The sequence below is a fragment of the Ailuropoda melanoleuca genome, chromosome 12 (assembly GCF_002007445.2).
Source record: "Ailuropoda melanoleuca isolate Jingjing chromosome 12, ASM200744v2, whole genome shotgun sequence".
Classification (NCBI taxonomy): domain Eukaryota; kingdom Metazoa; phylum Chordata; class Mammalia; order Carnivora; family Ursidae; genus Ailuropoda; species Ailuropoda melanoleuca.
In genome coordinates, this window is record NC_048229.1 from 36,302,095 (window position 1) to 36,329,657 (window position 27,563).

The 27,563-nt window shown below is 51.6% G+C and overlaps 1 protein-coding gene across 9 annotated transcripts in view; it reads left to right on the plus strand.

Moving 5' to 3' along the window:
- Positions 1–70: 70 nt before the first annotated feature.
- The window catches only part of C12H19orf47 (chromosome 12 C19orf47 homolog), a 33,732-nt gene continuing 6,239 nt past the window's right edge, over positions 71–27,563 (plus strand). Inside the window, exons 1-11 of one of the 9 annotated variants that reach the window (XM_034638448.1) lie at positions 71–212; positions 1,585–1,705; positions 4,594–4,645; positions 7,746–7,833; positions 7,958–8,072; positions 9,322–9,403; positions 13,395–13,532; positions 15,077–15,229; positions 16,973–17,043; positions 18,562–18,910; positions 19,572–22,554. In XM_034638448.1, coding sequence (XP_034494339.1) covers positions 4,627–4,645; positions 7,746–7,833; positions 7,958–8,072; positions 9,322–9,403; positions 13,395–13,532; positions 15,077–15,229; positions 16,973–17,043; positions 18,562–18,910; positions 19,572–19,669 — 1,113 coding nt within the window. In that variant the 5' untranslated portion in view covers positions 71–212; positions 1,585–1,705; positions 4,594–4,626 and the 3' untranslated portion in view covers positions 19,670–22,554. Of the gene's footprint in view, positions 213–251; positions 1,188–1,584; positions 1,706–4,593; positions 4,646–7,745; positions 7,834–7,957; positions 8,073–9,321; positions 9,404–13,394; positions 13,533–15,076; positions 15,230–16,972; positions 17,044–18,561; positions 22,555–27,563 lie in introns of those variants that run through there. The other 8 variants (XM_034638449.1, XM_034638450.1, XM_011230421.3 and 5 more) reach the window with 8 other exon arrangements.

Sequence of the window (27,563 nt, forward strand, 5' to 3'; positions counted from 1 at the left end):
AGACCGGGGGGAGGTCACGTGACGGTTGCGGCCTCACTCTCGCTGGTGGCGGTCCGGCCGGCTAGAGTGGCCGCGGGCTGGTCGGTCCGGCTTCCGGTGGCGAGGGCGGTACTTCCGGGGTGGGCAGCCGGGCCGAAGGAGGAGGGTCTGACAGTTGGCGCCGCCGGGAGGGAGGGCGGGCGGCGCGTGTGGGCGCGGGCTCGAAGGGTCAGGTGAGGCGCGGGCCACGGGTTGGTGGGACCGGGCAGGATGCGGAGGGGATGGATGACGTCCTGGTTGCAGAATCAGTCTCGGCGTCGCTCTGCGGCCCAGACAAGCGACTTCTTTCTCTCTGAACCTCAGTTTCCTCCTCTGTAGAATGGGGGCCAGAATCTGACTGTAGCGTCCTCCTTATGGGTTAGAGTGAGAGGTCCGCTCGTGCATGTCGGAGATCCTAGTTAAACGCATAGCACACTGCACACCTCGTTACAATACTATTTGTTAGTTTTGTGCCGATGATGATGTTTACGCTTGGCGTGGAAGATCTGGGTGCGGGAGCGCGCAATTGGAGGCCCGCCGATTTGGGTTCAAGTCCCAGCCCATCTTTGTGGCGGTGGGCCTGTGCCTGAACCTCTCTGGACCTCGTTTTCCTAATCTATACAATGAGAGTTAATAGTCCTCTATCATAGGGTCGTTGTGAGGATACTGATGAAATGTACGTGTAAATCCCTTAGCACAGGGCTTCGCACAGTATTGAGTAGGAGCTCAATGTATTGGGACTATGATAGTAATGATTCTGAGAGTTATTGGTGTAGCTGGGACTTCCAGGGAAGTAGAGGGTAGAAGGAAGCTCAGAGACAGCAATAGGAAAAACTCGGTATCTGGAATTGGGCAAATTGACATCCTGCCACTTCCTATTTAACCAATTTTGCCGGATTTCATACATTTAGATTTTTTTTTCTCTAAAAAAAAATTTTCCTCCAGTCAGTTAATTTGAGAAGGAAATTTCATATTGGCGTACTAATGGAAAACTAGCATCGCAGGCCGCAAAAAGAACGAAGACGTAATCTGAAATCAACAGAAGCAGGATAGTCTATTTCAATTGTAGACAGAAGCTGAAAGAATTGACAAGGGAATATCACAGCCCCACGGACACTGTCAAGTTATGCTCTGTTCTTCGCTCACATTTTGCATGTGGCTGACATTAGGTCAGTGACTGTCCTACCCTTTCTCTAGCTCACTGAAGATTGATTTATTTGATGTATATGTACATAGATAGCACTTATCACCTGCCCAGCATTGTTTTAAGGATTTGTGTCCTTAAAGGACTCTTCATAAGCACTTCATCCTTCCAACCATTTATGAAGTCACTTCATCCTTCCAACCATTTTAAGAATAGATACTCCTATCATTTTTGTTTTGTAGTTGAGGGAAGTGAGATCCAGAAAGGTTAAGCCACTGGCCCCCAGGGGTGGGGTTCGGAAGTGGTAAAGTCGGGATATAGATCCAGGCCTTTCAAGGGTTTACCAGGGGAGTCTGATACGTAGTAATTACTTGAGTTTTAGGAACTGTCATTTGCTATTATTATTATTATTAATGTTCCAGTTCTCACTGTTCAGAAAATCAGCACTGGAGATGGGCTTTTAATGGAAGAGAGAGACAATTGAGTCCAGCAGGGGGACTTCTGCAGCTATAGGGAGAGGATACCAGTTCTCAAAGGCTTCTGGTAAGCATTAACTGACACCTTGGCAAAGACTGACCACAGCGCTTGGCTTGTAGTAATCCCTCAGTGTTAGTCATAGGCATTGGACTGACTTGGGTTCAAGTCCTGGCCCTACAGTTCCTTGCTGTGTAACCCTGGACCTGTCACTCTCATTTATAACATGGGGATCATTTTAACTTTTTTCCCCCGGGTGTTTGTGAGGAGAGACCGAGCTGTGTATACTCAGTGCCTGGCACGTAAGCTTTCAACAAGACTTACTGAATGGGCAGTGGAATCAGGGAGAACTTGTTTTCAAATCCCAGTGACTACTTGGTAGATGTGGCATTTGACAATGACTGTACCTCAATGAGTTGGGTTTTTTCCATCGATTAAAATGGGGCTAATAATAGTCCTTCCTCATGAGGAGGTTGTGAAGTGTCAGCATGATGCCTGGCTCTGGTCCTGCTGCATAATCAGTGCTTGGTATGTGACATGTCATCTGTTTGTCCGACATAGTGAAGCCTGGCCATGCCCTGCTCTTTGAGAGATGCTGGTGGCATTGTCTTTGTCCCAGTGGCAAAATCCAGAAGGCAAAGTAGATCTTAGGAGTCAAGTACGGGGCAGAGTGATGTCTGTGGTCCTATTTGTCATTAAGAGAGCCAACAGCAGCCAGAGAGGGTCAGGATGAACCCCAGTTGGAGGCAGAGGGGAGAGTCTCACATCTGGAGACTTTGGGAAAGCCTCACAGAGCGGGTCACAGCCAAACAGAGTGAAGGAGAGCTTGCCAGGACAGGATAAGAAAGCATTCCAGGCACAGGTGAGCTTCTGTGGGCAAACCGGGAGGCAGGTGAAGCCCTTGGGTGTCGGAGGAAAGTCTAGGACGGGAGGCCAGGGAGGTAAGAATAGCCAAGGCTTCCAGAATCTTAGGGCACACAGGCACTGCCTCAGCTGCTCCGAGCGTAGAAACTCATCTGGCATTCCAGCTGTCCTCCGAGGGAAGTAACGTCTGTTCTGTCCTGATTTCCAGATGGGGACACCAGGCCCAACTGGTGAAGTAGCTTGCTGAGACCACGCAGCTAGGACGTGGTAGAGCCAGATTTGAACCCCACGGTCTGGTTTCCGAGTCTTTACTCTCATACCATTTCTGTTGTTAGAATGGGGGCAGGGAGGGCCACAGATTGTGTGTGGTGGTGAGCAGAAGGGTTTTTTGTACCCTATGGAGCAACTGGAGGAAGGGTGAGGGAGAAGGATCAGAATTGGGGGCCGGAGGGTGCCTAGGTGGCTTGATTGGTTAAGCGTCTGCCTTTGGCTCAGGTCATGATGTCAGGGTCCTGGGATCGAGCCCCACATTGGGCTCCTTGCTCAATGGGGAGTCTGCTTGTCCTTTTGCCCCTCCTCCCACTCTCGTGCTCTCTCAAATAAATAAAATCTTTAAAAAAAATTTTTTTTTTAAAGATTTTATTTATTTATTCAACAGAGATAGAAACAGCCAGTGAGAGAGGGAACACAAGCAGGGGGAGTGGGAGAGGAAGAGGCAGGCTCACAGCGGAGGAGCCTGATGTGGGGCTCGATCCCAGAACGCCAGGATCACGCCCTGAGCCGAAGGCAGACGCCTAACTGCTGTGCCACCCAGGCGCCCCTCAAATAAATAAAATCTTAAAAAAAAAAAAAAGATTTGGGCTGGAGTGGGTAGAAGGGAGCAGAGTGAAGGAAGAGGGCAGAGAGCTTGGAGGAGAGGGCAGGGCCAGAGAAGGATGGGAGGGCTGAGTGGGCCGAGTGGTCCTGGAGGCACATCACAGCGAAATCATCAGGCAAGGAAGTTTTTCCCTTTAGTTTCCCTTCTTTTTTTCTTTTTTGTTTTTTGTAAGATTTTATTTATTTGACAGAGAGAGTGAGAGAGCACAAGCAGGGGGAGCAGCAGAGGGACAGGGAAAAGCAGACTCCCCGCTGAGCCGGGAGCCCAACTTGGTGCTCGATCCCACGACCCTGGGATCATGACCTGAGCTGAAGACAGATGCTTCACTGACTGAGCCACCCAGGCGCCCAGTAATGTTCAGGGGGAAAATCCCCATTGGTGCTACTATGTCCTTAACAGCTTTCTGGCACCTGCTCGTCTTACCTAAGCAGACGTTGGTTTTCCCNACCCCCACCCCGTTCCCCTCACTCACTGCACTGCAGTCACCCTGGCCCCGGGCAGTCCTGCACCCATGCGAGATGGGCTCCTGGCTCAGGACACTGGACTTGCTGTACCTTCTCCTGGAACACTCTTCTTCTATGAAACCACAGGGCTCACTCCTCCACCTCCTTTGGGTCTCTGAATGTCGCTTTAGAGCAATCTCCCCTGTCCTGTTTTGAATCACAACCCCTCCCTCCCTTGCCAGCCCTCCCTGTGTTCTGCGTGACACTGAGGGCTTTCCGACTCACCGTATCGTGATCCGTTTTGGCTTGTTTACTCTCTCGTCCCCCTTCCCCTGTCCCCTCCTAAATACCATGCTCTGTATTTTTGTTCACCTCAGTATCTTTAGCTCCTAGACTAGGGCCTCATGTGTTGTAGGTTGTCGGTAAATTGTGAATGGATGACTAATGGTTAAAGTCTTGAGTGGGGGGGGGGTGTCTTTTTTTTCTCTCATCTCACTCTCATCCCAGCCAGGAACTTTTGAGGTGTGTAGGGATGGAGCTGTAGACATTTGCCATCCCTGGGCCTTGTCCCAGGCAGCAGTGATGGTTGTGGTGGCAGCTCTGTCCCAGGCTGACTTCCTGCCAGCTGTTCAGGCTATTCCTGGGCTGTGAGCCCCCAGCCCAGGCACTGTCCTCTGGCCGGCAGGCGGGCGGGCAGACAGGCGGCGAGGGAGGGACAAACACTCACAGCTTGTGGCAACTCATGGGCCTTCTCCCCTTGTTCTCTCTTCCAGGCTCCCGGGAGCAGCACCAGAGCTGGGGAGACGATGGTCTCAGTGACTATGGGTGAGTCTGTGGCCTTCTCCCTGGGGCTTCCCCTCCCCACTGCCCTTTCTGAGGTATGACCTTGGTGAGGGGAGACGAAGTGGGGGAGGGAGGGCCAAGTCACTGGCAGGAACAGCTGTTCTCTGAGGACCGTGGAGGCGGGGCCCCGGCCTGCCCTGGGCCTAGCGACTCTGTCTGTATCTTGGCCTCCTGACGGCAGAGTCTAGCCTTAAAGAACTTGTGATATGGAGTCCAGCAGAGCCTCGGTTTTCTCACCTGTAAAATGGAGATACTAACAGTCCCTACGTCCTGGGATGTTGTAAGGATTAAGGAGGTTATTGTATGGGCGCCTGGGTGGCACAGCGGTTAAGCGTCTGCCTTCGGCTCAGGGCGTGATCCCGGCGTTATGGGATCGAGCCCCACATCAGGCTCCTCTGCTATGAGCCTGCTTCTTCCTCTCCCACTCCCCCTGCTTGTGTTCCCTCTCTCGCTGGCTGTCTCTATCTCTGTTGAATAAATAAATAAAACCTTTTAAAAAAAAAAAAAAGGAGGTTATTGCAGTCAGACCTTGGGCATGGTTTCTGGCAATGTTAGCCATTAGGATTCTCACCAGCCTCATCACTATATTTTCTTTAAGCTCTGCGTTTTGGGATTGCCAGAGCACAGAGGTTAGTGGGTGGCTGTACATCTTTTGAGATTTGTACGTATAGAGAAGTACATAAAACATCTTTGTGTGGTCATAATAGCAATTAGAAAGCGAAGGCCCGACTACGTCCTTTATGATTCCATTTCTATAAAGCACAGCAGGCCAAACCAATCCGTGCTGTTGGAAGGTGCTGGTTGCCCTGGAGAACCGGAGAGACATCACTGCATAGGGAATGTGGTTGGGGAAGGGGGGGCTTCTGGGACGTTGGAAATGTTTTATTTCTTGGTCTGGGTGAGGCTTCTGTTGTTCCACACAACGGCCGGGAGTTGTCTCCGTTGCTGTGCGCGGCTGCAGTTCTTTCCCTGGGCTGCTGTCTAGCGCTTACTGCGTGAGTGACCGCCGTTGGTTTCTCTGCTTCTGCCCGTGGATCCTGCATTGCTTCTGGGTTGGGGCTGCTACAGATGAGCCACTGTGAATATTCCAGTGCGTGTCTCCTGCTGTGTGTGGCAAGCCTTATGTCACTGAGTCCATGGCACACATGGACTGTGTGGCCCCCTCTTAACGCTGTCTGGAGTGGGGGTTTACTTGGCAGCATATTTCCTGACTATTTACTCGGCAGCATATTTTCCTCTTCAGTAGGACATGAAAAGATGGCAAGGGCCCGATGTGGGGACATTTGCAGTTCCTTGACTTTGCTTTAGGCAGCTAGCCACCCCCAAACGATGTGGCCCCTTTTCCCTTCTTAATGACAGTGTAATTGAGATACGGTTCATATTTTATGCAAGTCTCCTATTTAAAGTATACAATTCAATGGTGTTTATATTCTGTGTTCAGAGTTCTGCAGCCAGCAGCACAATCAGTTTCAAAACCTTTTCATCACTCCCCCCGAAGCCCCCGTACCCATTAACTAATAGTCATTCTCTTTTCCCTGCTGGCCCCTGGCAACCACTAATCTGCTTTCTGTCTCGTAGATCTTTATAGATGTTTACCTGTTCTGGACATTTCATATAAGTGGAATCATTATGTGGGTTTTTTTTTAATAGACGAAGTTGCCTCCTTTGGGCTGATAGAACCTAGGGCCCCATGCCTGGGCAGATGGATAGTGCCTGTGTAAGGCAGAAGAAGGCCCCCTGTCCTCTGGGCTGATGGCAGAAGTCCTAAGGGCATGAGTGCCTCACCTGCCTCAATCCTGGGGAGACGGGCCTACGGGCAGAGGGTTGGGCCTGGGCCTGGGCCTGCGCCCGAGCCCTGAAGTCACCTACACCAGAGTCTCTTTTTCAGCTGTGAGCCTCACCGGTGTTACAAGCAAAATGGGCATAGCAGTAGCAAATTTCTTGTTTTGACTGCTGGGTGTAGTGCTACATACAATGAGAAAGAAAAAAAAGTTTTGCCATTGAAACCAGGACACACTATTGATTGTGGGGTGGCTCTTGGTTTCAGAGATGTTAAAATGTGAAAAGAAAGTTCTTAGAATTAGTGATCTTATCTAACACCCATTAGCCAGACCAAGGTCAGTTTGAAGGTCATACCCAAGAGGCCAACAGAGAAGTTTAGAAACAATAAAGCTTCATGGGTGGGTATGTCCCTGGTCTTGGCCTTGGCCTTGGTAGTGGTGACAGAGTAAGAATAGCAGCAGCTACTGTGAGTTGAGGTTGTCCCCTGAGCCAGGTGTCACTTAAAGTCCTTTATGGGACCTCTCTCACCAAGTCTGCGCAGTGATCCAAGGATGTTGGCATTATCACTAGAATGTGAGCCCGATGAGGTCAGGGACTTTGTCTTGTGCCGTGGAATCCCCAGTGCCTAGAACGGGACCTGGCCTGTGCCAAGTACTCAGTAAATCCTTACTGAGTGTATTAGCCTAAATTTACAGAGGAGGAAGCAGACACCAAACGTTAACTTCCCATTGGCCCTTAGCCAGGAGGTGGCAGAGTCAGAATTCAAACCCAAGTGCCAAAGCCTCTGCTTCCTGCTTCTGTGGTGAGGAGAGAGCTTGCTGATGCCCACAGGCCAGCCCTGCGTCCCTTCTCTCTGCTCACTTGTGGATCCTGTCACCCTCAGGAGCTGGTCTGCTGATGGGGACCAGGACAGAGAACCCAGGGTCCCAAGCTCCCTGAACTCTGGCATTGGCCACGTGTGGGGATGATGGCGGTGGCTCGCAGCCCAGGACAGGGCAGGGCTGTGAGCAGATGGGCTGCAGGGAAGCACACAGGCTTCATGTTAGCAGTGTGGCCTGAGGCCAGTCGCCCAACCTGTCCCTGCCTCAGTCTCCTCGTTGGCAGAGTGAGGGAGTCCTAAGGCTGCCGAGCTCCTCGCAGGGTTGTTGGGCAGGCTGAGTTCTACTGTCCGTGTGAAGCGCTCAGCCAGGGCCCGGCATGCGGTGAGCATTTAATTTGTGGGAGCCGATGCTCTTGTGGTTTTGCGGCTGCTCTTCTCTGGAGAGAATAATGGGAATAATGAGCCCTGTCCACCCCCCAGCCACTTCCGAGTGGATCCAGTTCTTTAAGGAAGCCGGCATTCCTCCGGGGCCTGCTGTCAATTACGCCGTGATGTTTGTGGATAATAGGTAAGGGGGCCGAGGGGACAGAGCAGCACTTGGAGAGAGGAGGGGAGAAGTGGGAGGAGACGGGAGCTGGCTGGCCCATCCGTCCCGGCCCACTTGTTGCCTCACTGTTGACCCTCCCCTGCAGGATCCAGAAGAGCATGCTGCTGGATCTCAACAAAGAGATCATGAACGAGCTGGGCGTGACTGTGGTGGGCGACATCATCGCCATCCTCAAGCATGCCAAGGTGGTGCACCGCCAGGTGTGTGTGCTGCCCAGCCCCTTGGTCTCTGGGTTTCGGGTGCGGTGGAGGGGTGGTAGCAGAGCCAGCAGGAGGCTTGGAAGCAAAAGCAGGCAGACCTGAGTTCCAAGGCTGGTTGTGACATTGGGTATGTTGCCTAACCTCTCGGAGCCTTTCTTTCTCCATTGGTAGAATGCAGACAGGCAGTCCTATCTTGCAAGGTGGTTGTTAAGTGTTAAGTGAAATAAAGCCCCAGTACAGTGTTAATAGTGGGGCCTCAGTAAAGGCTCTCTGTTATCATACTGGTTCTCATCTACCTGGTGATAATCATCCGTAGCAGGACTCTCCTCTGTCCCCAGGACGGGAGCTCCCCCTGTGGGACTCAGTCAGTAACTTGGCCAACAACATGATTATTCCATTCTTGGCCCCTCCTCTTACAGTGACCTTAGATGAGTGATCTTTAGCTCCCCGAGTCTCTCTGAAACAGGCTTTTCACACTCCACTGCTGTGTAGGGTAGCTGTGGCCACCTACCAGATAGCGTATGAGGCCCCGAGCGCCAGACCTGGAATGAAGAGCTCACTGAATCTTGATAGCTGACACTTACCAAGGCTTACCATAGCCTGCCAGGTCCTGTCTCCGTCCTTTATATACACTATATATACACTAACTCATTATATACACTATATATACACTAACTACATTTATATACACTATATATACACTAACTCATTTATTGCTCACTCCACTCGACTGAGAAGGAAGCTTGCCTCAGAGCTGTGCTCTGAGACGCTCCACTTCACCAAACACTGGCTGCTTCCTCCACCTAGGGACAGGCCCTCACCAGGCCTTCATCCTCCAGCCAGGACCCTGCAATGAGGGCTGTCTCAAGTCAGGGCCGTTCCCTGAGTCATCGCAGAGAAGGTCACTGAGCAAAGCTTTTTTTCCCTTTAAACTTTTAAATTTGGGAACAATTTTAGGGAAAGTTCTGACAACAGTAGAGAAAGTGTCAGTATCTCCTTCACCCTGCTTCCCCTAATGTTAGCACCACATGTAGCCGCGGTATGTTTATCAAAGCTAAGAAACTAACGTTAGCACGCTCCCTCTAACTACACCGGGAGTGAAATGGTCTGAAGTCTCTTCTCTAGCAGCTCAGGCTCTGATCTCCCCCAGTGTTGCTCAGATTTCTATTCCCCACCTCGTGACCTGGTCCCTGTGGTAACCCAGACACCTGGAGTTTTTTTTTTTTGTTTGTTTGTTTGTTTTTTACAGGACATGTGCAAAGCTGCCACTGAGTCAGTGCCCTGCAGCCCCAGCCCCCTCCCAGGCGAGATTCGCCGAGGCGCCTCTAGCGGTGAGTCTCACCTACCTAGAGTTCCTTCCCTTTATTCATGTAGTTTAGCTGTCAGGAGAACACACCAGGAGCCTGCAGGGGTGAAACAAAGCCATCTGAGGTTCTCTCAGCCACCGATTTTCACTAGTGGCAGTTCTGTTAAGTCACTGAGAACACAGAAGTAGTGAGTACGTGGTCGCTGCTCCTAGAGGAAACACAAGGTTAGGTTCCTGCGAGCCTCTGGTTACATTTTTGCCCACTGATCAATACAGACCTTACCTTATGTGTGTTTCTATTTTTAAAGACATTTCGTTTGTTACATGTTGTGGGTGCGTTAACATCAAGCTCTGGGCCAGCAGCACTATGACTCGTGGCTGGAGGAAGCTAATCTAACATACATTTTCTCCGTAAGGCACGTCACTTGGGAATCCTAGAAAGCACTTCATCACTGTACTTGGGAGCCATTGTAAACATCAAAATCACTAACAAAAAGCACAAAAATGTAAAAACATGGCTTGAAATAGACTGCGAGAAGGCTACTTGTTTACTGTGTGAGAACTGACACAAGAAGACGGAGCGTCCCCTTGCTTGACTTCAGGGGGCGAGGGCGTGTCGGGTGACTCAGGGTTTTAAGTGTTCAGTGCTTGGATGACCACGAAAGCACCACAAGTATTGGTTGTGGGATTATGAATCAGTTTTAGTGAAGAGGCGAATCTGTAAATAGGGAATCCGTGAATGGTGAGAACAGACTATATTTATATGTTTGGTTTTTTTTTTCAGCAGTGTGGTACCTTTTTTTTTTTTTTTTTAAAGATTTTATTTATTTATTTATTTGACAGAGACAGAGACAGCCAGCGAGAGAGGGAACACAGCAGGGGGAGTGGGAGAGGAAGAAGCAGGCTCACAGCAGAGGAGCCCGATGTGGGGCTCGATCCTACAACGCCGGGATCACGCCCTGAGCCGAAGGCAGACGCCCAACCGCTGTGCCACCCAGGCGCCCCAGTGTGGTACCTTTTTTAAGAAAAATAAACTTTATGGGATGCCTGGGTGGCTCAGTCGGTGAAGCGTCTGCCTTCAGCTCAGGTCATGATCCCAGAGTCCTGGGATCAAGTGCCGTGTTGGGCTCCCTACTCGGCGGGGAGTCTGCTTCTTCTCCCTCTTCCTGCTGCTCCCCCTGCTTGTCTTTTTAAAGACTATTATTTATTTGTCAGAGAGAGAGGGAGAGAGAGAGAGCACGAGCAGGGGGAGCAGCAGGCAGAGGGAGAAGCAGACTCCCCACCGAGCAGGGAGCCCGACACGGCACCGATCCCAGGACCCTGGGATGATGACCTGAGCTGAAGGCAGATGCTTTACCGACTAAGCCACCCAGGCATTCTCCAAAAAATAAACTTTAAAAATCTGATATGCATATTAACCTTTGCTGCTTAACAAGGGCCAAGCTGATTTAAAGCACTGACTTTTATTTCTCATGATTTTATGATCTGGCCGGTCAGTTCTCTGGGCCAGCTCAGCTGATCTCAGTGGTCACCTAGCAGCTCGGTTGAGGCTGGGTGATCTAGCATGGCCTCAGTCACATGTCTGGTGGTTGGCTTGATATCATCTGGGCCGACAGAGGGGACTGGGCCACATGTTGCTTGTTTTCCAGCAGGCGAGCCCGGGCTCGTCCACACGGTGCCGATCGCAGGGTTCCCCAGAGAGCATGAGAGGGCAGGCCCCAATGTGCAAAGCACCTCTTAAGCTTCTGCTTGTGTAACAAGCTCTTGTCTCATTGGCCAAAGCCCGTCACATGGCCGAGCCCAGTGTCAGTGTAGGCAGAGCCCACCCTAAGGCATGGACAAAGGGAGGCTGAACAAATTGGAGTTCTTTTCTGCAACAGTCTGCCTGAACTTACGTACAGGAAAGCTTCCCGCTCATGAAGGTGCAGCTGAATCACTTTCCACAGGTGCAGCAGCCATGTGGCCAGCAGTGTCCAAATCCAGAAACAGAAACCTGACCAGTGTCACGGCCCCCACTCCAGGGCACCCATTACCCTGAACTGTCACAGCAGAGATGATCTATTTTTGTTAGTCCTTTTTGCTAGTCTGTCAAGTGTACATAACTGAAGTCGGATAGTACATATGTTTTATACCCTTCTGAATGCTTCCGTTTAAAACAAATGTAAAAAATTAAAACTAACAAAAATACTAATGGAGAAGATAGGCAATTGGGAGGAATAGGGGAAACAGGCAAAGAGGAAAAGGAAGTGGGGAAGAATGTTCCAGAACAGCATTCTTGGTACACTCACTTGGATATGCTTTATAATATACACTTTTGAATATGTGTGTCTATATCTGTGTGTGTCTGACATCTGACTACAGCTTGGATTCATTAGGGCAAAGACAGTTGTTTCTCTTCTACCCAAACGGCACTTACCTGTCATGATGAAACATCATATCCCTTACCCCTTTCAAGCAAGACGTTTCCCTCTGGCGGGGCCTCTCAACTGCTTACTCTCTATAGCAGAACACCCCAATCGTCCCAGGACAGATTCTGCACAGCTCACCCGAAAGCCACTCCTGTCCGGGTTCAGAACTGTCTGAAGAGGAGTCTTGGGAAAATTGTGCAAGGGTATATGCCGGTCATTACCAGGGGAGTGAGCAGAGCTGAAAACCAACCATTTTTTCCTGGTTGGGGGAAGGAGGTGGTCTGATTGGGAAGAGCCTATTCCCGGACTTCCGGGTGCCAGGAAGGCTCCAATTCTTGACCTGGGTGATGGGTATGTGGGAGTTGACTTTTTGTTAAGTGGCCTGTGTGGGTTTGATCTATTTTTTCTGTATGCTGTCGCTATAATTTCAAAAACGAACCAAGCAAGATAAAATTGTAGTAACACATCGAGGGTCAGTATGGGGGATTTCAGCAGGTTTTGAGAGATAGCACATAGCAGAAAAAGGGAAGGCTTTTGGGAGTGTGTAGGATGGAATACCAAAACCCGAAAGGGTTGGGGGGTGGGTGTGGGGATCACCGGGACTGTGGAGGGAGCCAGGGCAGCATGAAGCTCTTCCCCAAAGCTTTTGAAACCCGGGCCCTAGAACCAGCTGCCCTGCCCTGGAGGCAAGACCCGTGTCCTTCCCACGCTGGGGCTGGCCCTCCCATGTGCATGCTGTAGCTCCCCCCTGGTGCCCTGCGATCCTTCCTTCTGCTCCACAGAAGACAGGGGCCGCCAGAGACAGCCCCCACTCCTGTCCCTCATCCCCAGAGTGAGGTCACCATATGTATTCCCACAGCCCCCCTGGAGCTGGACTCACCATTGCTCAGGGGCCTGGCGGAGGGACCCCCTCCCAGAGTCCCCACTTTCTCACCTATAAAATTGGTTTACAGTACATCCTGTTCTCTGGTAGGGATGTCGGGATTTTCTATGACAGTGTTCATTTTTTCCAGTAGATGTGAAGCGCCAGGAACTGTTGCAACCACTGGGGATACAGAAATAAACAGGCATTGTCTCCTGGTGGGGCCCGCATACTCACGGGAGAGCCCACCTGTAGACAAATCCGTGTCATTCAGTGTCAAGCCAAAGCAAGCCTAGCGCAGGGTCAGGCTGGTGGAGGTTGGCGGAGTGGCCTGGGAAGCTGTCTCTGAGGAGGAGAGAGGAGACCTGAGTGCAGAGCCAGAGCAAGCTGGTTTGTACTCGGAGAACTGCATGCCAGGTCGAGGGAACAGCATGTGCTCTGAAGAGGTGTGTGTTTGCTGGGGGGAAGATCCCCAGACCAGCTTGGCTGAAGTGGAGCCCGGAGACTTGGTGAGGTGTGACAGGAACCAGGCTGGTCTAGGGTCTCAGGAAAGGTCCCCACGCAGCGAGGGGTGGGCTAGATCCTGGTTAGATTGGCCCACCCCCAAGCACCCCCATCATGGCTGTGCAGCCACAGCGTGACTCCAGCTGCCCCTTCCCCATTCAGTCCCAAGGCTAGCCTTCTCCGTCCTGGCCTCCATCCCCGGGCCCTCGGCATGACTGGACTTTCCCCTTTTCTCCTCGCAGCTGCCTCTCGAATGATCGCCAACAGCCTGAACCGCGACTCCCCACCCGGCACTCCCCCCAGGCGGCCTGACACCAGCACCTCCAAGATCTCGGTCACTGTGTCCAACAAGATGGCAGCGAAGAGTGCCAAGGCTGCTGGTGAGGGGACTTGGGCGGATGGCAGGAGGAGCGGGGGTGAAGGTGGATTGGCAGATGCTATTCGGAGGTCACGTTCCCAGTGTCGCAAGGTGCTTTGAAGACCACGGGGTGTCCGAAGTGTTCAGTCTTGGTCAAGCCCCTGCACCTCTGTGGGCCTTGCTTTCCCAGTCTGTAGAATGGGGACAGCGGGAAGCCCTTGAGACAGTGTACCTAACAGTGCAGGTGTGCTGTGGTTCTCAGTGGTCAGTTCAGTCGTTTTAGATTTTTTAAAAAATTTTTATTGTGGAAAGAACACTTAACATTGACATTGCCCTCTTAGTAAAGTCCTAAGTGTCCAGTACAGTGCTGCAGACTGTAGGTGGCTCTGTCTTTTCACAGATGCTCACCAAGGCCCACACTGGGGCCAGGCCCTGGGCTTGATGCAGGGGTCAGAGGTCAGGAAGCTACCATTTCCTCTTAGCAGCCAGGAGGATCCTTTCAGACCCTCGACCTGATACTCTCACCCTGGGCTAGAATTCTCCAGAGCTGCCCATGGTCCCAGTAATAAAGACATCTTCCCACGTGGCCTTATAGACTCTGTATAATGTGAATCCATCTCCTGTACCTCTTCTCCTCGCTCCCTCCCTCGGGTCCCTTCCAGGCTCCTTCCTGTTGTGGGCCTTTGCCCTGATGTCCCCTCCTTCCAGCACACTCTTCCTCCAAAGACTTTTCTGTGCTTGGCCTCTGTTCCTCTTCCAGGTCTCAGCTTGAAAGCTGGGAATAGGACTCCGGCCTTTGGGCTTCCGAGCCCTCCTGCTGTCTGTTCCACTGTCCTGCCTTTGTTGGACCCACCCCCACAGGAAAGATCTTCCAGCACAGGTGGAAACTGAGGCCCAGGGAGGGGGCTTGGCTCTTCTCACGGCCAGCCCCATCGCGCCCTGGCCAGCCCCGCCGCCCGTGCTCCCTTTATGCCGTGTGTGTTGAGAAGCGCCTCCTCCCCATCTCTGGCCTTTTTGATTTGTGTGTCATGAGTAAGAAAGTTAAAATTCATTTCTGAAGTATTGAAAAGACAGTGAGCCTGGGAGTGACCGGCTCAAATGTGTTGAGGAGATTCTTTTTTTTTTCCCAATCTAATTGAGGTATAGTTTACTTATGGAGAATGCACAAATTGTAAGTATACAGCTTGATTAACTTAAAAAATGATTACACCTGTGAAACCACTACCTCGCTGGAGCTCTTGAGCCTTTCCATCACCCAGCAGTTTCCCCCTTTTGAGGGGATTCTGGCTGGGCTGGGAGGTCAGCCTCCTGGGGGCAGGGACAGAGCCACAGGGAGCCTTGCAAGGCCCGGCACAACATGGGGATTCTGAGCGCCATGGACAACCCTGTTGTGTCTAGCCCTCTGAATTTCTTGGTGGTTCAGAGTCAGTGGTGGTTGGGAAAATAAGGATTACAGTCATTTGAAAACATGGAGATAAAGGGCACATTTCTGCCCTTCGCTGGGCGTCTAGCCTCCAACCCACAACATTCCATCCCAGAAGATGCTCACTACCCCCGTCCTCCCAGCAGCCCTGGCCCGCCAGGAGGAGGAGAGCCTGGCTGTTCCCACCAAGCGGCGCCGGGTCACTGCCGAGATGGAGGGGAAGTACATCATCAACATGCCCAAAGGCACCACCCCCCGGACCCGCAAGATCCTGGAGCAGCAGCAGGCGGCAAAAGGTATCGGCCTGGCAGGGGTGCCCTTTGGTGTAGAGACTGCATTTCCCTTTTGCTGCGTGGTGTGGGATTGGTCACGCCCTACAGGCACTGGCTGAGAAGCAGGCTCTAGCAAGATCCAGGGGACCTTGGACCAAGGGAACGGCGATGGTGGCCATAGAGGAGGAGGACATGTCACCACCACCACCCTGTTGTCCTTCAGTTAGTGTAGCAGGGTTCCTTCGTGCCTTGGCTAGCGCCTCTTCCCTGAGGGGTGGGGGCTTGGACTCCATGATTGCCTGTCTGTGAAGAGGGGACTGTGCCTGGCTGAGGGCAGGTGCCCAAAGCATGGGAACCGTCATATGAACCAGAGGAGCCTGGTTGAGGTTCAGTCCGTAGCTGCAGTACAGAGAAGGTCATCCCCACAGTGTTCCCTTAGAATATTGTATGTGTCCTCATGGAAAAACATTCATATGGTGCAGAAGAATATACAGTACCAACTGACTCTGTCCCCTCCCTCCCATATCCCATGCCATCGTTAACCTACCCAGACCAGCATCTGTGAGCTTGCACGCATGTATTTGTACGTAGACCCATATAGGTGTTTTTTTAAATCACAAATAGCATCATCCTGTAGGCATTGTTCTAGAACTTTTTTTTTTAAGATTTTTTTTTGAGGGGGAGAGAGAGCATGAGCGGGGCATTGGGGGGCGGGGAGAGGTCAGAAGCAGACTCCCCAACGAACAGGGAGCCCCATGCAAGGCCTGATCCTACTACCGTGGGATCATGACCTGAACCGAAGGCAGATGCTTAACTAGCTGAGCCATTCAGGCGCCCCATTCTAGAACTTTTGTATTGAGGTCTTTTCACCTGGGTACATGTGGATCTGCTTTCGCTCTTTTTATTTTTTATTATGTATTTATTTTAAAGATTTTATTTATTTCTTAGACAGTGAGAGAGAAGAGGCAGGGGAGAGGCAGAGGGAGAAGCAGACTGCCTGCTGAGCAGGGAGCCTAATGCCGGACTCCATCCCAGGACCCTGGGATATGACCTGAGCCGAAGGCAGACGCTTCACTGACGGAGCCACCCAGGCGCCCCGTGCTTTCATTCTTTTTAATGGTCATTTAATATTTGCGTCGTATTTATAGATCATGATTTAGTAAACATTCTTGCAGTGGCTATATAGGTTGGTATTTAGGGAGAGGGCTTATCACCAGTCAGCAGGCTTTCAGAGGCCCATGACCCCCCAAAGAGTGAAGGGAACAAGTAGGGATTAAGAACCCTTCCCGGGGCGCCTGGGTGGTGCAGTCGTTAAGCGTCTGCCTTCGGCTCAGGGCGTGATCCCAGCGTTCTGGGATCAAACCCCACATCAGGCTCCTCCGCTGGGAGCCTGCTTCTTCCTCTCCCACTCCCCCTGCCTGTGTCCTCTCTCACTGGCTGTCTCTCTCTGTCAAATAAATAAATAAAATCTTAAAAAAAAAAAAAAAAACCCTTCCCTCACACACATGTTTTTTGAACCTGTATAGTCTCGAGGAGCCCAAGGGTCGATTTCAGTGATCCTTCCCACATTTGGCACCAGCCAGAGACGTGTGGGTCAGTGTTAGCCAGGGTGGAGACACAGAGTCTGTGGCTGCCCGGACCAGAGCTGTCTGGGCCTGGACTAGCCATGGGTCCCCTCGCTCGTCTGCACAATTCACGGTGCTCGGCCAGGCCTGGGCTCCATGCGTGGCTTAGCAGGTGCTTGCTGAGCATTCACTTCCCTCCCAGGTCTCCAGAGGACGTCCGTGTTCGACCGCCTCGGCGCGGAGACCAAGGCAGACACGACGACGGGGAGTAAAGTGAGTTGGAAATGGGGAAACCGCCTGAGGTTCTCTAATTTGTCTTCCTTGCAGGTGTCGATCCCTCATTTAACCCCTCATACTCCCCGCGCCGCCTCACCCACCTTAACAGCCTCAGTTCTCTTCTTTGCACCTTGACCTCTCTCCTGGGGTCTGGCCAGCAAGCCGCCCTCGGGCCGCTCCACCTCCATGTCCCAGACTGGCCTCGGCATCTTGCCCTAAAGGGACTCCTCTCCCAGCCCCTGTCTCCGGGATGCCCCCGTGCCCCCATTCCACGCAGGCTCCAGTGATGGCTCCATCTCTCTTCCCTGCTCTGCCACCTCCCCCTATCTCCTGCTCTTCGCCACCCGCAGGACAGGCCTCCTGCCCCCATCAGATGCTTCTTCCTGCGGTCAGGATGAATGCCGCCCGCTTGCCTTGGCCTGCAAGGCCCCAGGGACGCTGTGTGGTTAGGAGCACACGGCCTGAGCCCTGCCTGGCGTGAATCCAGCTCTGCCGCTCCCTGGCTGCATGGCCTTGGCCGTGTCACTTAAGCTCCTTGTACCTCAGTTTCCTTATCTGTCTAGTACCCACCTTGTCAGGCAGTTGTGAGGATTGAGTGAGATAGACCTATCTCACAGTGCTGGGGGGCAGCCAATGTGTGGTGGGCACGCTTTAAATGTCACCTTCGATGAATTGCGCCGGAGCTCCCCAGCTGCGTTTCCTGCCTCTCCTTCCCTTGCTTACCAGGGCTTACCCAACCTTTTTCTCACCTCCTGGAATCTTACCATGAACATGATAATGACACTTGGGATTGTGTGGCTTGAAGATGCAGCCACGTAAAGAGCTTAGCACAGAGTGAGTGCTCCATACCTACGGTTCTTATTCCTGCCTTGGGGCCTTGGCCCTCGTTCTTTTCTCCACCCACTTCATACTTGAGGGCCTGGCTTACACATCTGCACCTCGGAGAGGGCGCCCCTGAACTCCCAGAGGAGGCAAGGCTCCCTGTCTCCCGCTCGCCAGCACTCCCGTCTCTTCCGGAGAATGCACCAGTGTCGTAATTAGGGAGTTGTTTGTGTCATTTCCGCTGCCAGGTTCTGTCTCCCCCACTGGACTGTGAGCCCCCTGAGGACAGGGCCAGGGACAGTCGGGACTTAGGAGATACACCTGTTGAGTGAATGACCAAATTGGTCTTTAGTCATGTTCCCCTGCAGACCTTTGCAAATAGTCTTCTCTCTCTGTGTGGCCTGCCCTCTCTCTTCCCATCTTTATTAGACCTACTTGCTGGAACTTTCAGATCTCATCTCAGATGTCCCTTGTCCAGGGAGTCACTCCTGAACTTCAGCCAAGGTCAGGAGTCTCCTTTGGGCTCTGCCAGCTCCCTGGATATTCCCTGTCGTGGCTCTCACCACTGGCTAGGGTGTCACCGTGTCACTGATGGGTGTTTCTCCCAGCGAGGCCAGGCACAGTGAGGCAGCTCTGCACACATGCATGTTGAATGACTAAATGACTCACTTGTCCCGTCTCTGACCCCTGCAGCCCACAGGAGTCTTCAGCCGCCTGGGGGCCACCCCAGAGATGGACGAGGATCTGGCTTGGGACAGCGACAATGACAGCAGCAGCTCTGTCCTGCAGTATGCTGGGGTCCTGAAGAAGCTGGGCCGGGGCCCAGCCAAACCCAGTCCCCAGCCAGCACTGACTGTCAAAGCCAAGGCCACAAGCTCGGCCACGACGGTTGCCACCCCGACACTGCGGCGCCTGGCCCTTTCCTCACGCCCTGGGCTTGAGAGGAAGCCGGAGTCCCTGTCCAAAGTCAGCATCATCCAGAGACTGGGCAAGGCTGCCCTTGTGCCCGAGGCCCAGGACAGCCAGGTCACAAGCACCAAGAGTAAGTCCTTGGCCGAGGTCAAGGTCACCATTAAGAGGACTCTGGTGGGGCCCCGGGGGAGCAGCTCCAGTGAGGGCCTGGGTGCCCAGATGGACCATGCGGGCACAGTGAGTGTGTTCAAAAGACTGGGCCGCAGGACCTTCTAGCCTCTGGGCGGGGCGCAGGCCCCTCTCCAGGCTCCTGGCTCCGGCAGAGGCCCCCGTGAGGCTGGCCCAGCCTTCTGCTGGCTCCCGGATGACACTGCTTGTCTCCCTCAGGCGTTCAAGCCGGCCGAGCTTTCTGGGGAGTCACCCCAGTGTTCTGAGTCTGAGATGGTCACTGTGACCTGGCCTTGCTGCTCTAGGACTTTCCTTTCTCATGTCCTTTGTTCTTTCCTCTCTGACTGTGGCCTTGGCAGGACCCACTTTTCTACCTCTCCCAGAGCCAAGTGCTCTGTTCCCTCCTCCATTCCCCTGCCTGCCCCTTGGCAGCATCTGCTGCCTCCACCCCGGCTCCCCGGTCTCCCTGGTCCCCCAGAGTCCCCCCACCGTGCCGATGCCCCAACTTCCCCTCGCCCCTCTACCCCTCCCCTTTCTGCCCCCCTCCCCTCTCCTTTAACTTCTCTGTCTCTCCCTCTCTTCACACTGTTCATTTCTCTTCTGTTTTCTGTCCCCGTGGCAAGGCCCGACTGTGTGCTGCGTCCTGCCTGACCCTCCTGCACCTCCGGCCTCCCAGCGGCCCCCTCGTCGGCGGTGGCGTCGAGCCTGTAGAGACTGTTAGCTGCCCTCATGCCCAGGCTGGAGGGACCTCCCCCGACCCTGGGCTGCAGCGGGGCGCCTCTGTTTTCCTGCCCTGGGCATCTTTTTCTCTGAAAGCCTGTGGCGGGTGGTGGGCAAGGGTCACCGGGAAGGGAGGCCAGTGCCGAGAGAGGGAGAGAGAGAGAGAGAGAGAAGAAAACAGCTATTTTAATATATTTTTGTGACTTTCAAACCGTTTCCCTCCCCTCCTTCAGGGTGAGTCACAGGGTGGTTTTTCACACAAAGCACTATGTAGGTGGGGGTGTGGGCGAAGGGTTGGGCTCTGTCTCTGGAGGCCAAGCTCCCTGAAGGTCAAGGCTCCACGTGGGCCATGTCTTTGCTCCAGACCCCCAGCTGAAACGAGTAATGGTCATGGTTACCGTTCAGTTGGACTTCCTCTTCCCCTCACCCAGCTGTAGCGGTTCTATCACTGTCCTTGCCCTCTGTATAGTTCACCTGTTACTGCCACTCTGCCTGTTGGTGGCTTTCCAAACTGCACGACCCCTTGTGAGGCAGTGGGGTTCCCGTTGATCTGATCATACACCTGTTCACTGCTGCACGGCCGCTACCCTGTGCTGGGCCTGTCCTAGGAGCTGGGGATCCGTCGGCAGCAAGGCAGACCAGCTTCTGCCTGCGTGGCTGACCTCTCTGGCCAGGGAGGTGGCGGTAGAGGGATCAAGCTGTCGGAAGAATGGGAGGGAGGAGCAGAAGTGGCCAGGGCCTTTCCCGATGTTGGGGGTAAAGAAGGCCTTTCAGGGGAGGCGAGGTAAGGGCTGAGCTGGGAATGATCAGAAGCGGCTGTGTGAGGTGCAGGAGGAGAGAGGGTCCAGGCAGGGGACACAGCCAGGGCAAAGGGTCTGCGGTAGGAGGAGCAAGGAACACGAAGGCCGAGGGGGCTGGCCAGGGAGCGAGGGGCCTGCCACAGAGCACGGGTTGGGGCAAGTGGGCAGGGACCAGATGACCTGGGGCCTTGTGACCCGAGGTGAGGAATTCGGACATCTTCCATAAGCCCCGAGAAGTGTGGGAGGGTTTAAAGCTGGCAGGTGATGGTCTGAGTTGCCTTTTATGAAGATGGCTTTGGCCCCTGTGGGGGGATAAGTTGTGGGGAGGGCAATACCCCTGCCCTCCCCACAGCTGGGGACTTCCATGCACACCCCCCCCACAGAGCAGGGAGGCAGCCATGCAGAAGCCGGGACAAGAAAGGAAGTTGGCGTGGGGTGAAACATGGGGGGGAAGGAGGTGGATGGGCTTCAGAGGAGCCTCGGGCAGTGCAGATGGATGGGAAGTTGGGGCGCAGGGGGCGGGGATCACCTAGAGGAGAGACGGGAGCCTCTAGCTGGAGGTGCTGTTTGTGGGCACTAAGAGTTTGGGGAGGGAGAAGCCGGGGGCAGGAGTGCACTGGGCTGCTGGGACTCGGAGGGTGGGGCACCTGGGCTGGAGACAGCAGCTTCGGGGAGCACTCAGGGGACTTCAAAGCCTAGGGCCTGGCGACACCAGCTGGAAAGGAGCATAGAGACAGGAGAGGGCCCAGAAGGGACTTGGGGGCCCTTTTCTCATGTAGAGAACAGTACTGATATGATTAGCAAGGAGTGGGCTGCTGCTTGGGAGACCTAAGAGCAGGTGAGGATGAGATGAGACTTCATCCATCTTTTTTACTGTGGTAAAAAACACATAGCATAGGATTGACCATTTTAACCATCTGTATGGGCCCCGTCCAGTGGCATTAAGTACATTCCCGTTGTTGTATAACTGTCACAACCTTCCGTCCCCAAACCTGTGTCATCTTCCTGAGCAGATGGTCTGTTAATTTGTGTCATGTCGGGGGGGGGCTGCTGTGTGTCTGGCAGCGAGCCAAGCACAGGGCCTGGGGTATGCAGGGCTGGGCTTCGGTGTGAGGGCCGGTGGTAGGGCCCAGACGAGGCCCGCCGGGCACTGCTTGAGGTCGGATGTCAGGAGGGCAGCAGATGTGGACAGAGGTGATTCTGGAGGCTGCCCCTTCGTGCTGGTGGGGTCACAAGGAGGGGCTCACACGCCTCCACACTTTCTTTGCTGTTCTTCGACTCTTGGATTTGTTTCCCCAGTCATTCATTTTAGCAACTGCCAGGGTTAGTAGGAAGGCTTCCGGTTACTAAATTTAAGAGCACTGGGGTAACTTCTTGATGTGTAATGATGTAAAAACACGAATAGCGCACTTGACCATGAAAGGCTCCCCTGCGTGAGGGAAGTCGTGTCTCTGTTGCTCTTTAAGGGTGCCCAGAGGGGAGTATAATGCCCAGGGTGTCCCCCCGCTGACCGGGAGCCTCGCCCCTTGACCCCTACCCTGTGTTGTCTCGATTGCGGGTTGGAAACAAGGACCTTTCCGAAAGACGACTGTGGGGTCCTAGGTTAGTGGTTTTGGATTTTCTAGAGTTATCTCCGTGTATGTGTGCCCCCCACCGCATCAACTTGCCATAGGAAGCATTTGCAGCTTCGGGATGCCGCACACCCCATCCCGCCGCCGTCTGCCAGCTGGACCGGAGCAGACACCCGTGGCTCCCAGCTGCTCCAGAGCCACAGAGTCCCTGCCATTTGATTTTGGTGATGCCCCCACACCAACCCCCACATCTGTGACCCACAGCAGTGTGCTGTTTTTCCTCTAGTTGTATTTAAATATTTTTGAGTATAATATATTCACATGGTTCAAAATGCAAAGGATACAAAAGGCTTTAGGGTAAAGAGTTCCTTCCTGAGTCTCCTAGCCCCCGGTTCCAGAGGCCACCAGTGTCCCCAATATCTTGAGGAATCCTTCCAGAGATGTGTTTATGGTATATGTACTTTGCATACACACACACACACACACGCACACTCCTATTGGCATACGGGCAGAGGAAGATATAGTAACATGTATATAAGCACACACGTATATTTACTTAGCCAGCCCTTTCTGGAAGGGAATTCAGATTGCTTCCAGTCTCTTGCTATTACAAGCAGTGCTTCAATGGATAGATAACCTTGCCGCATGTGGGATCAGTTCAGAATTCCAATTATATCACTTCAGTGCAAATACCGATAATGGGGCAATACACTTGGTGCCGCATTCCTAGAATGACTTCAGAGCCGTTGGACTCTTCTAGCTGGAGACCCCCAGACAAAGTAGGTCGGGGAATGCTGAGAGCTAAGACTGACCACACCTTTGTGCCAGGAAATACTAAGTGCTCTGCGAAGTTGACAGACTCACCGAGTCCTCAGGGAAAGGACAGCATCATGAAGGTCAGGGACTTCCTGTTCTCATCCCATGAACAGATGTGAACTGGAGGTACAGTGGGCCTAGGGCTCATGGTAAATCACAGAGCCAGACCTGAGCCAACCCCGGGGGGATGCTTCTGTTTGGCTGGTGGTTGTGGGATGAGGTCACCTCCTTTGGTAGCTCACACCAGGAGATGCAAAAGCAAGATGGGAACTTCGGGTGCCTGTGGCAGGCAGCCCCACTGCCCCTCCCTCCCATATCTCAGCCTGGTGCCACCTGCATGGGCCGGGCATGGGGCTGTGGTGACCTCGATCCCTCTTTTCCCTCCTTTGGGGATCTGAGCTGACTTAGTTTGGTGAGTGCTGCTTCTGTGCACCTGCCTTTGAAGGCCCGATGTTCCCCTACACTGAACTTGACCTGCTTTGTGAACTCCGGGCCCTCTGCAGACTTCACCAAAAAGGCATAGCCTTACCCAGCTGGCAAGTGGTAGGACTGGGTTCGATGTCAGGACCAGGGGCCTTGCCTTTTTACATTTGTGTTTTAAGATTTTATTTTTTTAGAACAGACTTCATTTTGTGGAACAGTTTTAGACCTACAGGAAAATTGAGTCGTACACTCAGGACAAAGCTCCCACCTACCCCACACCCAGTTTCCCCTATTACTAGCATTTTACAGTAGTGTGATTCATTCGTTATAACGAATGAACCAATATTGATATGAATATTACAGCCCATAGTTATTCATATTTCCTTAGCTTCTTTCTTAGTTTAGCCTTTTCTGTTCCAGGAGCCCCCGTTACATTCGTGTTGTCCAACATTTGTGTAGACACACAGGGACTTGTCAGGCCTCCTTAGGCCCCTCTTGGTTGTGGCAGTCTTTGATGACCTCGACAGTTTTGAAGAATACTGGGCAGGTCTATTAGAGATTGTCCCTCAGTTGGGATTTGTCTTTCTCATTTTTAGACCAGTGTTATGTGTTTTTCAGAGGAAGCGCTCAGAGGTGAAGTGGCATTTTATCCCATCATGTCTAGGGTACATACTGTCCATGGGATGGATCACCATCGAAACTAACCTTGACCACCTGGCTTGATTACCTACCGTTTGCCAGATTTCTCCACTGTCAAGTTCCTTTCCCATTCCGTACTGAACTCTTTGAGAGGAAGTCAGTCCCTCTGCCCAGCCCACACCCAAGGAGTACGGGGCTTACGTTTCACCTGCTTGAGGGCAAAGTACTGACATAAATTATAAGTAAATCTGGGAATTCTGCAAGGGAGATGTGTCTCTTTTCTCTGTTAACTTATTCAATCATTTTATTTTCTTCAGTATGAACTCATGGGTATTTATATTTTGGGTTATATAATCCAATACTACTTGATTTGTTTTGTTGTTCACATTACTTAGCACTGGCATTTGGGGACTTTTGCAGTTGGCTCCTGGGTCCTTTGACCGGCTTCCATTATTGGGTGGTGAGTGTTTTTGTTTGTGTTCTTATTTCTTATTTTTATTTATTTATTTTTTTAAAGATTTTATTTATTTATTTGACAGAGATAGAGATAGCCAGCGAGAGAGGGAACACAAGCAGAGGGAGTGGGAGAGGAAGAAGCAGGCTCACAGCAGAGGAGCCTGATGTGGGGTTTGATCCCATAACGCTGGGATCACGCCCTGAGCTGAAGGCAGACGCTTAACCGCTGTGCCACCCAGGCACCCTGTGTTTTTATTTTTAGTATTCCGTTCTTTTCATCTTGTATACTCCCTGCCCTGGTCCTAGAGTCCGCCATTTCTCCAAGAGACCCAGCTTATTTTATTGAGAATGGTAACTAAGAATCAAAACCGAATCTAGGCATGAGGTGTGCTCATCGCGACTGGAGCAACACCTCCTTTTCTAAAAAATGCAATCTTAATATGGAACCCCAATATATAGAGCATATTCAAAATAGGAAAGCAAGAATGTTTTAGCCTATGTTTCAATGTTTATTTGGGATCAATTCATGCAAACAGTAAAAAATTCAAAAGTACAAAAAGACATATACAACAAGACTGTTTTGTGCCCAGGAGGTTGGCAAAACATTTAAAGTCCCCAGTGTTGGAGTGATGGGAGTATGGTACACTGCTTTGGGAGTGTCCGTTGGCATCAACCATTTTGGAAAATAATTTGGTAGGTTGTAGTATAATTGAAGATGTGATACTCCCCCACCCGGCCATTACCATTCTGGAGAAACTTACATATACATACAGAGACGCGCATGAGAACGTTCATAGGATCGCTGTTTGTAATAGCATTAACTTGGAAGCAACCCGGATATCCCTCAACCGGAGAATGGACGCAACGGGGCCTAGTTGTTCCAATTATCTAATGCACAATGAATCACCTCAAAACTTACCGACTTAGATCAATAATTATTACCTCTCATGGCTCTGGGGGTGGACTGGGTTCAGTTAGACTGTGTCACTTGGGGGCTCTCGTGTGGTTGCAGTAAGATACGGGCTGGGGCCAGTGTCCTCTTGAAAGCTTTGCCAGTCGTTTGGTGGTTAACCGATACTGGCACTTAGCTCAGACATCAGCTTGGGCTATCAGCCAGGGTGCCTACATATGGCTCTCCACATGGCCCAGGCTTCCTCACGGCACGGTGGCTGGGTTCCAACAACGCGCTGCTCAGGAGAGCTAGGGAAGACCGTATTGCCTGTTCTAAGCTAGCACTGGAAGTCATGTTGCTTCGCTGCTGCCCAGATTCAAGGGGAAGGGACCATAGACCCTGCCTCTCAAGGACAGGAGTGTCCGTGTCTCCCGGAAAGAGAGATCGTTTTGTGGCCATCTGGACAAATTACCTGTCAATATCGAATGTACTGTACAGTGTTCTGGATGCGGTATATTGTACATCAATGAAAGTTAACTAGCGTCGCACCTCTCGATATGAATAAAGCAAAAACGTTGAGTGCAAAAAGCAAACTGAAGAAGAATGTGTGTAGTTTTAAAATACGCAAACTATTTACTACTTAAATATTTATTAAGAATTTAATCACTTTACTATTTAAAATGTAGTAAATGTATGAAATGCGTAGGAATGATACACTCCAAATGTGGGATAATGGTTCCCTCCAGGGGTGGGGTGGGGTGTGATTGGAGAGGGCACAAAGAGATTCAACAGTAGGAAAGGTGGGGGCGCCCGGCTGGCTCAGGCAGTGGGGCGCACGACTCTTGATCGCAGGCTCGTGAGTTTGAGCCCCACGCTGGGTGTAGAGATTACTTAAAAATAAAATCTTAAAAAAAGAACAACGGTATAGGAATGGTTTTTAAAGTTGGGCGATGGACACACAGGTGTTCATTGTATTATTCTTTGTGATTTTTTTTGTATCTCTTAACAAACACAATTCTCTCTCCTAGTCTGGGTCATCCAGTTCTCTCTGGAGGCAGTTGGTGTTACTGGGGTGTATGTGTCCTTCCAGAAGAATTTCATTTACAAATATAACTATGTTTTCCCACTCAGACAGTACCATATACGCAGTTTTGTGCTTTGTTTTTTTGGCTTAATATATCCTGGAGATCATTTCTTCTCAGTACATAACGAGCTTCTTTAAAAAAACCCACATAGACCCACATACTTTATTGAGATATAATTCACATATCCATTCACTCATTTAAAGCGCACAATTCAATGGCTTTTAGTTATTCACAGAGTTGTGCATCTATCACTAGACTTTTAGGATTTTTTCATTACCACAGAGAGACACCCCATACCCCTTAACCATCATTCCCCAAGTCCTCCCACAGTTTGCCCCCCCCACTCCAAGCCCTGGGCAACCACTAATCTGTCTCTATAGATTTGCCTTTTCTAGACATTTCCTATGAATGGAATCACATAGTACGTGGCCTTCTGTGTCTGGTTTCTTTCACTTAACGTGTTTTTTTGAGGTTCATCCATGTTATACCATAGATCTTCCATAGTACTTCATTTCTCCAAAATTGTTGAAAAATGTTGCAGTATATGGATCTTTCCCATTTTGTGTGTCAGGATGATGGACATGTAGGTCGTTGCCACTTTTTGGCCTTTATAAGTTAATACCGCTCTGAACACCCAATCTGTGTCTGTGTGGACATGTTTTCAGTTCTCTTGGGTATAATCGCTGGGAGTTGATTTGCTGGGCTCTACGCTGATTTTATTTTAACCCTTGGAGGAACAGGCTGGACTGTCTTCCAAAGCGACCGTGCCACTTAGCATTTCCACCAGCGCTGTACCAGGGTTCTAATTTTTCCACATGCTCACTCCCACATTTTCTTTTAATCGAAAAGACAATCACAATCAGTGGCCATCCTAGTGGGTGTAGAAATGATATCATATTATTGTGGCTTTGATTTGCATTTCCCCTATGGCCAGTGATGTTAAATGCCTTTTAATGTGCTTATCAGAAAGAGCTTCCTTTTCAAGTAGCTGCATGGTGTCCCCTTGTGTGGATGTACCTTGAGGTACCGAACCAGTCTCTCACTGCGGGAACCTAGTGCTTTCCAGGTCTTTCTATCACAGACGGTGCCTCTTGCGTCCACCACCCTTGGCTTATGTTTGGACGTATCCATATGGCAGATACCTAGGAGTTAAATTGCAGGGGAAAAGGGAATGTATCTGTTTTACAAGTTGGAATTTATGTTTCAAGTAAAT